General features: G+C 43.1%; 1 protein-coding gene across 4 annotated transcripts in view; it reads left to right on the top strand.

The window, feature by feature from the left end:
* The window catches only part of RFC5 (replication factor C subunit 5), a 352,752-nt gene that overhangs the window by 335,044 nt on the left and 5,253 nt on the right, over window positions 1-12,455 (top strand). The window contains exons 1-4 of one of the 4 annotated variants that reach the window (XM_087942817.1): window positions 7,836-7,990; window positions 8,902-8,966; window positions 10,810-10,946; window positions 11,859-11,938. In XM_087942817.1, the coding sequence (XP_087798943.1) occupies window positions 7,929-7,990; window positions 8,902-8,966; window positions 10,810-10,946; window positions 11,859-11,938 (344 nt within the window). In that variant the 5' untranslated portion in view covers window positions 7,836-7,928. Of the gene's footprint in view, window positions 1-7,835; window positions 7,991-8,901; window positions 8,967-10,809; window positions 10,947-11,858; window positions 11,939-12,455 lie in introns of those variants that run through there. The other 3 variants (XM_087942814.1, XM_087942815.1, XM_087942816.1) reach the window with 3 other exon arrangements.

A 12,455-nucleotide genomic window follows, 5' to 3' on the forward strand; every position in this document is an offset into this window, starting at 1 on the left:
ACCACAGGGGTCTCCTATCCAAAGGGTGCATGAGTGACAGCCTGACCTTACAACAGCACTGAAAAAAACAACAACTGACTTGTGACCGGTCCTTATACGTATAAAGGCCACAGCAATCCCCAGGGTCATGTGGCCAGAATTCGGGGTCCCTTGACCACCAGCATGTATATATATATGACAATTGTAGCGTCTCGGGATTGTGGGATCAGCCTTTGTAACCTTCTCGCTTTGGCTTCTGACCCACAAAATCCATGGGGGAAGGACTGCATGAGTCCCTGAACCACAGCAGCGACTCATTTAACAACAGTGAAAGAAAGTGACTCTAAAATGTGACTCCCTTGCTGGAAATTCTGAAACCCAATCGTGGTTGCAAGTCAAGGATTGCCTTGTACCTACAGAGACGTGCAGCGAGAAGCTGAACATGTTTTGAGACAGGATTATTTCCAGAAGATGCTGGTAATTGAACTAGAGGTCTGTGGAGATGTTCAATCATCCAGGGCAAAGGTGCTTTTTTCCAAAAGGTAACTGGATTTCTTCCCCCCCCCACCCCCTTGAAAACGTTTTGCTTCTTGGGTGAGAACCAAGAAAGTCCAGTTGCCTTTTGGAAGGGGGAAAAAAAAAACAGCACCTTTGGAATGGAACTGTTGGAAGAAAAATCCTTCTGGGTTCACTTCCAAAGGGGGAAAAAGACACTGGATTCATGGAAGTTGCTTGGAAAGAAGGTTTAATGGTGGACAGGACCTCATAGCTTGGAGCTCCAAAGTGAAAAGGACGATCACTTCAAGATCTTGGGTGAAGGAAAAGAAGGGGGGGGAAAGGGGGGCTGATATGCTGAGAGTCCCTGGGTTTTATGCCCTCGGTTGGGATTTGAATTTGAGCTTGTATTCTGATTGGTTGTCAGACTCCCATGGGGCCATGCAGGGGCAATTCCATAAGCTGTGCTAAGTCCCAGGCTTGGTTGAACCTTGCTGGATGATGATGATGATGTAATGAAAGGGCTTTGGGCAATTTCTCTTTTAGCTCTACCTGGAGTAGGTCTTTGTTATGTAAAATAGACTGGCCTAGGCCAGAGTAATGGTCCATTAGCAAAGGTGGGAGTGAGCTTCTGCCTCTCTGAGTTTCTACTCTTTTTAGGTGGAATATTCTGCCTTTTAAATATTCCCTAGGATATGTCATTTTTCTAGGAGAGGGGTGGGTGCTAACTTCCTACAGAACAAAGGATACATCTGGCCAATAAATAAAATGTTCTTTCTCTCGAGATATATAAAAGGGACACTTAGAAGGGGGTCCGCTGAACAGGTGGAAAAGGGGTGTGTATCTACTCTGATCACTAACAACCTGTAAGAAGAGTGAACCTTGGACTTTCCGGGTGCAAAGCAGGTGTTCTGCCACACAGCCGCACCTCTTGTGGTGGCATAAATTACAGGGGGATGGTTTCACTGGAGACTGAGAGGCCCAGGTTCAACCTCGAACAGGTGGAGACATAACTGGAACTGTGCAAAGTTTCACCTACCCCAAGCTGGGCCTTTTCTAAAATGAAATTCTCCTGAATCCAGAGTTTCAACAAATCGGAGTGAGGGTACACACCATTCTTATCAGAAAAGAAGGATTATTATTTTTTGCTTGCAAACACTATTTTTTAACACAGTGGGAGAACGGCCCTGGAAGGTGGGAGAAGCACCAGCCTGAAAAGTTTCCTATATCCTTCCAAGCCCTGTTTTAATCATAGTTTGCTGCATAAACCACAATGGCCTGAACTTGAATGCCATATCAGTGCTACAACTGCTACGTTTTGGCTTTGTGAGATGTCTAAACCCGATCTATATAATCACATCTCTACAAATTGCCCCCTTGTAAAGAGCAAAGATCCTTGTTCATGTTTATGACGGTCGCAGGGTCCCAGGGATCCCCTTTTGCGACCTTCCGACAAGCGAAGTCAATGGGGAAGTTAGACTCACTTAACGACTGTGTGACTAATTTAACAACTGCAGTGATTCACTTAACAACTGTGGCAGGAAAGGTCGTAAAATGGGGGGGGGAAACTCAAAAACCCTCTCACTTAGCAACAGAAATGTCGGCTTGTTTGTGGTCGTAAGGTGAGCTCTACCTGTATAAACATGTTTCCTTGGTAATAAAAGCTTTCTTGGGAAGGTAGCAATGAATAAATATATAGGCCAATTACTACATTAAAATGATTGCAGATGGAGAGGAGAAGCTGCCTGACTTCTCCTGGGCCATCTCCTGCAATCTGGAAAAATCAACATAGCAAATTTCTCAGCCTGAAGATGAGAGGTATTATTACTCTTTAAGGTGGCTTTAATTCAGAGAGATCCAACCTTGGCAACTTTAAGACTTGTGGACTTCAACTCCCTGGGAGTTGAAGTCTTAAAGTCACCTAGGTTGGCTACCCCTGTTTTGTTTTTTATATTATTATTATTATTATTATTATTATTATTATTATTATTATTATTATTATTATTATTATTATTATTATCTTTCGTGAGATTCACAGCCTTTGGGGCTGGTTGGTAGCTCAACAGTTCGAGTCCTACCAAGGAGCTAGAAACGGTTCCGGTAGTGTCGGAGGATATAAGCTGCTCCACGTAGGGTGGTTTTTGTAGAATATGGGTATTCAAGTCTGATAAATTCAGGATTTCCAAATAGTAAGGCAGCCCTTTAGGTATTGCTCCAAGGGCTCCAATTACAATTGGTATAACACACGATTTCTTTTTCCAAAATCGCTCAACTTCAATTTGTAAGTCCTGATACGTTGTGATTTTTTTCTTGCTGCGTGTCTACAATTCGTGCATCACCAGGTATTGCAATGTCAATGAACCAGACCCTTTTCTTCTCAACTATTGTTATGTCAGGTGTGTTGTGGGTCAAATGCCTGTCCGTCTGAATTCTGAAGTCCCACAAGTTCTTGACTTTTTCATTCTCCAGAATCTTCTCAACCTGATGTTCCCAGTAGTTGTTACTATACTCAAATCCAAACTTTTGGCATAGTTTCCAGTGAATTATTTTAGCAGCTCGGTTGTTGTTGTGGTTGTTATAGATTGCATAAATAGATGCAATCTACCTAAGTAAATATAATCTTCAACCAACTTCTCTTTCGAAGCCTCAAGTGTGGAGGCTCCCTTCCTTGGCTGCTACATCCAAGGAAATGTATTAATTTGCTTGGCAAATGAAGGAACAAATGAGTCAGAGTAAGACAGGCTTACATCCAAGAAAACGAATAATAATCCCTTCCTTCGCTTCTAATACATTCTTATCTAACATGTGCCTGGGAAGCCCGCAACCCTATCTCGCTTGAGAGAGGTACCAGCATGTCATGATTCCCCATGGAACATTTCTTGTCAACAGTGAAACTTTAGTCAGAATTCGGTGTAGGAGGGTAGGGTGACTGAGCCGCGTTTGTGGAAATTCTCAAGGAGACACTAAGCTTTGAGGTTTTGGGTTTTTTGTGTTTTTTTTAAATGCTTGTGGTTTAATACGAACTTACTGATTAGAGGTCACACAATATAAGCAATGCCTTGCCAAATATGGTATTCTGTTCACCCTATTGATGAGGTTAAAAAGGGGGAAAAAACCTTTGGGAGAGATTATGCAAAGCAGGGCAATGAAAATAGCAGAAGTATTATAGCATCTTTCTTCAAATGAAAAGGCTGAGCATCTGGATTTAGGAAGTAGATAAACTTCTCTATCAGGCTGGGGTCATAACCCATGACTTCAGGTAGTCCTTGACTTATAACCATTTGTTTAGAGACTGTTCAATGTCTTAGGACTGATTTTCACACTTACGACCATTGAAACATCCCCATAATCATGGGATCAAAATTCAGATACTTGGCAACAGACTCATTTTTATGACGGTTGCAGTGTCCCGGAAATACGTGATCCCCTTTTGCAACCTTCTGGCAAGCGAAGTCAATAGGGAAGTGTTAGAAGTTAAAACCCACCCCTCTCCTAGGAAAATGAAATATTTTAGGATATACTAAAAAGGCAGAATATTTCCCCTAAAAAGTAGAAACTCAAAGAGGCAGAAACTCACTCACACACACACACACACACACCCCTTTGCTAATGGACCATTACTCTGGCCTAGACCAGTCTATTTTACATAGCAAAGATCTACTCCAGGTACAACTATAATAGAAATTGCCCAAAGCCCTTTCATTACATCATCATCATCCAGCAAGGCTCAACCAAGCCTGGGACTCAGGACAACCTACAGGGTTGCCCGTGCATGGCCCCATGGGAGTCTGACAACCAATCAGAATGCAAGCTGAAATTCAAATCCCAACAGAGGGCATAAAACCCAGGCACTCTCAGCATCTTGCCCCTTTTATCATCCTTTTCACTTTGGAGCTCCAAGCCATGTGGTCCTGTCCAACATTAAACCATCTTTCCAAGCAGTCACCATGTTTCCTGTGTTTTTCTTCCCCACTTGGAACTGAACCCAGAAGGGTATTTCTTCCAACAGAAGGAAGATTCACTTAACAACAGTGTCGCTGACTTAATAGCCGCAGTGATTCCCTTAACAACTGTGGCAAGAAAGGCCGTCAAATGGGGCAAAACTCACTTGACAACCGTCTCGCTTAGCAATGGAAATTTTGGGCTCAGTTGCAAATCAAGGGCTACCTGTACTTTAATCCGAAGAACAAAAGCACTTGGACTTTTTATTTTAATATGTATTGTAACACTTATCCATAACATATGTAAGAAGTTAGCACCCACCCCTTTCCTAGAAGAATGAAATATTCTAGGAAATATTAAAATGGCAGAATATTATATTTCCCTGGATGAAAAATGGAGAAACATGTTTTTTAAGGCAGGAAGCAGACACACTCTTAATAGCCCCCACCCTCCTCAATAGCCCACAGCAGATGCCAGCACTTAAGAGATCAAGAGATGGCTATTCATAAGCAAATGCCCTCACTCAAGATCCTTCAGGGCAAAGCCATTAAGCCATAATAGGAATTGCCCAAAGCCCTTTACATCATTCAGCAAGATTTAATCAATCCTGGGACTCAAGACAACCTACAAAGTTACCCCTGCACAGCCCCATGGGAGTCTGACAACCAATCAGGATAAATTTCTTGCCACAGGAACAGGAAACAAGTTCAAAGCCCAACAGAGGGTATAAATCTTTCTCCCTCTCTCACCCATGTGCTGTTTTTCACCCAGGACCTCGATGTGGTCCTGTCCACCATTAAACCATCTTTCCAAGCAGTCTCCATGTTTCCAGTGTCCTTCTTCCCACTTGGAACTGAACCCAGATGGACATTTCTTCCAACAAATACTTCTAGTGTTTGTGTGTGTGTGTGCATGTTGCCTCAAATGATTCATATTCAAACGTGACATACATTCAGACCCCAAAGGTTGTGCCAGAGCGAATTTTGAGTAAAATATGCTTTCATTCTGCATGTATTTTTCTTACCGTATCTGGGGGGGGGAATGCAGTCTGGGTTTTAGCCGTGACTTCTTCATCGCTTTCATCCACTCAGTCAATTTTCCCATTCTGTTTCTCCACAGTGTGTGGCAATTTCAAGAGAGGCTGGCACCTGGAAGGAAGTGGTAGATTTTTATGCAGTCTGTCTTGGGATGGGAATAAGTAGCTGGAGCCATTGATTTTATTCACCTGTAACATGCCATTTTATTTGGGCAAACCCCAAGAGACGGTGGAGGACAGGGAGTCCTGGTGTGCTATGGTCCATGGGGTTGCAAAGAGTCGGACATGACTCTTAGTGACTGAACAAATATGCCATTTGTTGAAAGGGTTAGTATGTTGTGTGATCTGCTGAGGTTTGTTAACCAGATTTAAGTGCGTGAATCCAGTTAACTGGCTAGAGCATACAGCATAAAATCATAGGACTGGAAGGGACCCTGGAGATCTTCTAGTCCAACCCCGTGCTCAAGGCAGAAGACCTTATACCATCCCAGTCAAATGATTGTCCAGTCTATTTTTAACACCTCCAGTAACGGAGCACCTACAACCACAGGAGACAAGCAATTCCATTGATTGTTTGCTCTTACTGTCAGAAAATTTCTCCTTATTTTTAGAGGTTGTATCTCTTCCACCCATTACTTCTTGTCCTGCCATCGGATGCCCTAGAGATGCCCTCAGTCTCCTCTTTTTGTGACCGCCCCTCAAGTACTAAACAAACCATGGTTTAGAGTAATGTGTCAATGCAATTTGTTGCAGGCTTGAGCAGTAAGAAGCCCTTTGGAGTAAAAGTCTAGGATGCTACTGTGAAGAATGTAAGTATACCAGGTACCAGGAAGGCTTATTCTATATCTATAGTCATCATGTATACCTGTAGGCTGGGAATTAACAAGAGTTGAAATCAACTCATCTGAAGGGAATTGGAAACATATTGCTATTGTCAATAAACAAAAAAGTAAACAAAAGCTTCAGGGTTTTGATACATTTGGCACTAAGCTGCAACACACACAAATGTAAACAGAATTTTAAACATAGTAATGAAATGTTGCCTTCAAATATATTTATTACTGCAGTAACAATTCTTCAAATCTTCGAGTCCACAATTTATAGTGAAAATGGACTAGAGGAAATAAGCAGGATCTGTTTGGTATAGGGATTGTGTCTGCTACATGGACATGCAAATAAGAGGGAGGAATTTTAAATGTACTTTGAAGTTACCTTCAGGTATTTTATCATTGCAATCATGTTTCAAGGCTTTCAATGAAATCCTGAGTTTATAATCAAAAGGGAAGTGTAATTTTGAATCAAGAGAACCTCTTTCAAATCAATTTTGACTTCTGGTGCACAACTTATTGGAAGTGTTGGAATATTTTGCTTTTAATAAATCGACATACTACTTACAAGAAAATTGAATTTGTGCCATGATCTTCAAGTGTGCTTAAATCACCTTCTCCACAGAGGATGTCCAGTAAGGGTTGGGTTGAAATTTCTTAAAAGTTGGAAATGCAATATTTGGGAGGCGATCTATGTTGTGGGCTAGTTGCACTGTTTTGTTAATCAGTGCTTGGATTCGAGGTCAGATTTCAGCTTGTGAAGGTAGGGTTAAATTACACCCTGAAAATGTAGATTTCACCAAGAACTCTGGGCTTATTCTGCAACTCAAAAGCGTGTCCTCTTCCAAGAGAAAAACTCTGTTTCACCTTATTTAAAATCCCCAACAGAGGACCTGGGTAAGCTCATACGCAGACTGGCTCTCTGTCCACGTAATGGAAATTCCAATTAATATTTCTCCGTGGATTCAATATTCATTCTGCGTTGTAAGAACAGAGTTTTCAGTTTCATAGCGCGCGGCTTTATTATTTTGCTGGCTCGTTTTTGTTTTCCTTTTTTTCCACATTGGCTTCACCTTCTTCTCTTCCGGTCTTATTTTTGTTGTTATTATTAAAGCTGCTAAAAATTGAGGATAAGGAAGAAAGGAAAAAAAGCCACTGGCTCTTCACTTCAAAGCCAGGTTTTTCCCAATAACAGTATGGAGGTGCTTGGCGTTGTTTTGTTATTTGCCCCCTCGTCTTTTTTTAATAGACTCCCCCCTTCAGAAGGCAGTTCTGGGATCTTCTGGTGGTCTCGCAACCCTCGGCTCCTCAGCCTGTCAGCCCAAACAAGACGCAACGCTGCAGACCAGGGGTCCCAGGCGTCAGAGCCCCAAAAGTCGGGCGGGTGTACCACTACACCCCAACCCAGGCGAGTGGAAAGCGAGGGTGGCGTAATTCATAAGTCAGCCGGGAGGCCTCTCGGCCCTTCCCGGCCGTCACTTTACAGTGTAGGCCGCACCCCTTAGCGACCGTCCGAAGAGGCCTTAGCAACGAGGGCGGAGGCGGAGCTCCCGCGCGGAAGTCTCGCTCCCCCTCTCGCGAGAGCAGGGCCGGCCAGGGCGCCAAGCGCGAAATTGCGGCTGCGTGGAATTTCCGGGGTGAGAGAGAGAATGGAACGTTCGGCGGAGGCAGCGGCGACGACGGTGGCCGGAAGGAGCGCGAACTTACCTTGGTAAGGCGTGGGGGGAGGAAAAGAACGGGCGGGGGAGAGGATGCTCGGTTGCTAAGAGACGGAGCTAGGGCTAGGCAGAAACAGGCGCGAGGGACCGCTCTTCCTCCTTGGGGGTCCCTTTTAGAGGGCGGGGCTTAGCGTAGTGGTATGCCCAGGCGTGTATTCTGCAAAGAATGTGCTTCTGAGCATGTGCAGAACGCTGCTCTACCTTCCTGGCTGGGGTTGGGGTTGTTTTATGTTATTGGGGGGTGGGAGTGGGGTTGCAAAAGCAGCCAGGGGATTTGCAATAAGGGGGCTGATTGAGGGCAAAGGAGCCCCCAGGGGGGTGCATCATGCATCTGTCAGAAATGGTGTAGGCTAGGGTCTCCTACTTGGGCGAGGGGTTGGACTAGATGACCTACAAGGTCCCTTCCAACTCTGTTATTCTGTATCTATCTGTATCACATCCTTTTACCACCCACACTTTGCACAGAAAAGGAAGAGAAGCCAGCAGCAAATGGGTGGGAAGCTGTGCTTGAGGACATAACAGAACACTTTGTTTTTTAACTTTTAGCAATGCATTTTTATTTTTGCAACCACCATGCTGCACAGGAGGGAGCTTCCTCCATCCTTAGCTCCAAACAGAAATAGCAATAGACTTATACTGCTTCACAGCCCCCTCTAAGCGGTTTTACAGAGTCAGCATATGGCCCCCAACAATCTGGGACCTCGGAAGGATGGAAGGCTGAGTCAACCATGAGCCTGGTGGGATTAGAACTGTCAAATTGCAGGCAGCCGACAGTCAGCAGAAGTGGCCTGCAGTACAGAACTCTAACCACTGCGCCACTGAGACTCTAAATAAAAATTGTCCCGTTGTTGGGAAATAACGGATTCTCTAGTTGTGAAAATTTGCATTTTATTTTTATTCGCAGGGTGGAGAAGTACCGGCCTCAGACCCTCGGGGATCTAATTTCTCATGAGGACATTCTGAATACCAGTAAGTATTCAATAGCTGTGCAAATATTGATATTTAGCGACATGCAGTTCACTCTCAGTTTTGAGTGGCCAGTAAAGGAGGCTTCAGCTGCCCTCGTTTCCAACCTGTATGGACTATAGTAAGGGATTGTTAATTATTATAATTAAATTAGCTCTTAATTGCTTTTATAACTGCTTGCATTGCACTAGACACAAGGACAGTTTTTCCCTCCTTGCCATCACTCTGCTAAACAACTAGTTCCCACAATACTATCAAACTATTTAGTAAGGCTATATTACTATTCTTCTCATTTTTCCTATTACCTATCTTCTTATTTTCTTATGACTATAACTGTATCTTACAATTTATATTTTTTTTATTTAGTATCCTTAGTATGATTTATGTTGATCACTTGTTTAGTATCCTATGACTATACCTAAATGTTGTATCTTATGATTGTATTTTATGAGGACTATGATCCTGACTTATCACTTGTTGCTTGTATGTACACTAAGAGCTTATGCACCGGAGACAAAATTCCTTGTGTGTCCAATCCCACTTGCCCAATAAAGAATTTAATTCTAATTCTATTTGTTGTTATTGTTATTGCCCAATTCTGAAAATTAACTCCCTAAAAAGAAACTATGTTTACAGAATAGGGTCTCTTTGTTCTTTCAAAACATTGTTTTTTCCATGTTTTTCCAATCCTGCCACATAACCTCTTAATAATATATATTTTTATTTATTTCCTCATTCTTTTACAGACCTGACCAGATGAATCATCCCCTATGTTTGATCAAATCCTTGCTGTTGTGCATCCCTAATAAAAAACCCTCCTACTCTATGCAATTACTTGTAGACCTTAATTTGCATAAATCTATAAAAGCAGATTGTAACTCCACCCCCTCTTTGAGCTCCGTCTGCTTCCAGGCCAATCAATAAACCAATTTGTATAGCAGTGTAATTACATCCTGGTCTCCGGTTCAAATGTACCTCTGGGAAAATTCTCCTGCAAATTGGTAGAAGGCAAGAAATTCTGTACAGATACTGGTAGTTGAGTGGCATGGTGGAAAAAGGAGAGATCAAAGAGATAAGCCCAGCTTTAAAAATAATCCCCTTAGTAGAGAAGGAAGCTGCTATAGGCATGGGGGGGAAACACAATATTATTATGATGGATCATCAGACAGTCCGCCAGATGTTTAAACTGGACTTGGCATTGTTGTCCATCTATCAAGTCCTTTCCAAGGACCCAGGATAGCTAGTTCTTCTTCTTCTTCTTCTTCTTCTTCTTCTTCTTCTTCTTCTTCTTCTTCTTCTTCTTCTTCTTCTTCTTCTTCTTCTTCTTCTTTTTCTTCTTTTTCTTCTTCTTCTTCTTCTTCTTCTCCTTTCTTCCGTCTCCTTTCTTCCTTCTCCTCCTCCTCCTCCTTTCTTCTTCTTTCCCCCCTTTCCCCTTTCCTTCCTTTTCTCCTTCTCTTTCTTCTTCTTCTCCTTTCTCCTTTTCCTTCATCTTATCGTTATTTGTTACATTTTTATGCTGCCTGATTACCGCCACCAAATGACATTTATACACTGATTTACAAAGCTGATATACATCATGTGCAGACTTCCTTTTGGCAAGATGGGTGGCCATACAAATTTGATGATTAAATGAATATTTTGTTTACATCTCTTGCGCCCCTTGGCTTGCGGGCCAGCGTGTGCTCTTAAAATGCAACCATCTATGAGGGCACCCTAGAATTGGAGAAGTACAAATAGATAAGCTAACAGGTAAAGCAGAAGTGATTTGTCAGCCAAGCGAAAGGTTTATTGCTTGTCGCTCGGGGCAGCCATACGACGCCATCTCTGCTCTCTCTCTCTCAACCAGTACAGAAATTCATCAGCGAGGATCATTTGCCTCATCTCTTGCTCTATGGACCTCCGGGGACTGGCAAGACGTCTACAATTCTCGCCTGCGCTAAACAGCTTTACAAACAGAGAGAATTTGGCTCCATGGTTTTAGAGGTAACCACTTCTAGACCTGGATCGCTTTTCCAGTGGATGCAGGGGGGGAAATATTCCTGCAAGCACATTGTTTGTTTACGTTGCAGCATTCTGTTGACAAGGTCCTGTTCTATGTGTTTATATTTCGGACTCATTTCGGGTCCCATTTCAAATATTGGTTATAAAAGATGGAGATTAAAAAGCTCTAGGAAAAAGACGTGGAAAACACGTCAGCAGAATTAGCCTGCAATAGTGCATTCTAACCAATTCTAACCACGGCTCTTAGATAGAGATGATACGTAGGTAGGTAGGAAGGAAGATAAAAAGGAAGGACGATAGGTAGGAAGATAGGAAAATAGGAATAAGAAAGAAAGAAAAGAAAGGAAAGAAAGAAAGAAAGAAAGAAAGAAAGAAAGAAAGAAAGAAAGAAAGAAAGAAAGAAAGAAAGAAAGAAAGAAAGAAAGAAAGAAAGAAAAAAAAGACAGGAATATAGGAATAGATAGATAGGAAGATAGATAGGAAGATAGGAATAAGATAGATAGATAGATAGATAGATAGATAGATAGATAGATAGATAGATAGATGATAGATAGATGATAGATAAAGAGAGAGAGAGAGAGAGAGAAGAGATAGGTATAGAGATGATGGATAGATAGGTGGGTGGGTGGGTGGATGGATGATAGACATGGAGATAGATAGCAATAGCCCTTAAGACTGCTTCACAGTGCTTTGCAGCCCTCTCTAAGCAGTTTACAGAATCAGCCTATTGCCCCCTCAGTCTGGGTCCTCATTTTACCTTGGAAGGATGGAAGGCTGAGTCCATTTTGAGCCAATGAGAATCAGACTGTTGGTAGTCAGCAGAATTAATCTGCCCTACTGCATTCTAACCATTGCACCACCACGGCTCTTAACGCACGTTCCTTCTTCGTTTAGCTAAATGCTTCTGACGACCGAGGCATTGATATTGTCAGAGGGCCTATCCTGAACTTTGCCAGCACCAGAACCATCTTCAAGTAAGCACCTTTGAGACTTCTCTCCTCTGAAAATTGAATTCCTTGGAAAAACAATTTTCTGGCCAGATGTGTACATATCTGTCTGTTATGTGTCTGTCATGCCCATGTCGGGAGCCTGAATCTGCGGGCGGAGGACTAGCCGGAGCTGGAGCCGACGGAGATCGAGGGGCGGCTTCATGGGCTTTGGAGGAATGTGGGGAGGAGCAGGCTGAGGCAGTCCAGGTCCCCTCAGGATTGGGATGGCTTGTTAGCAGGGAAGAACGAGGGCAGGATGACCGAGAGAGGGCAAGCAGTGGACATAAGGAGTGCCAAAGCTCAGGCAATGAGCAAGGAGCATCCCTCTCCTGATCCCTGAGCACGGAGAGTGGAGAGAAGGTGGGAACAACGCGGGTTGACCCGACTACTCGGGAGGAAAGTGTCCCGCCCCTCTTCACAAGGCACCCCTGGGGGACTGAGATTTAAGGAGACGCTATGGGGAGGAGCATTTGTCGGGAACAGATGCTGAATTGGTAGAGTT

The sequence above is a fragment of the Notechis scutatus genome, chromosome 13, assembly GCF_049901735.1.
Source record: "Notechis scutatus isolate UNSWTSFEM ecotype Mainland chromosome 13, rNotScu1.2, whole genome shotgun sequence".
Lineage (NCBI taxonomy): Eukaryota > Metazoa > Chordata > Lepidosauria > Squamata > Elapidae > Notechis > Notechis scutatus.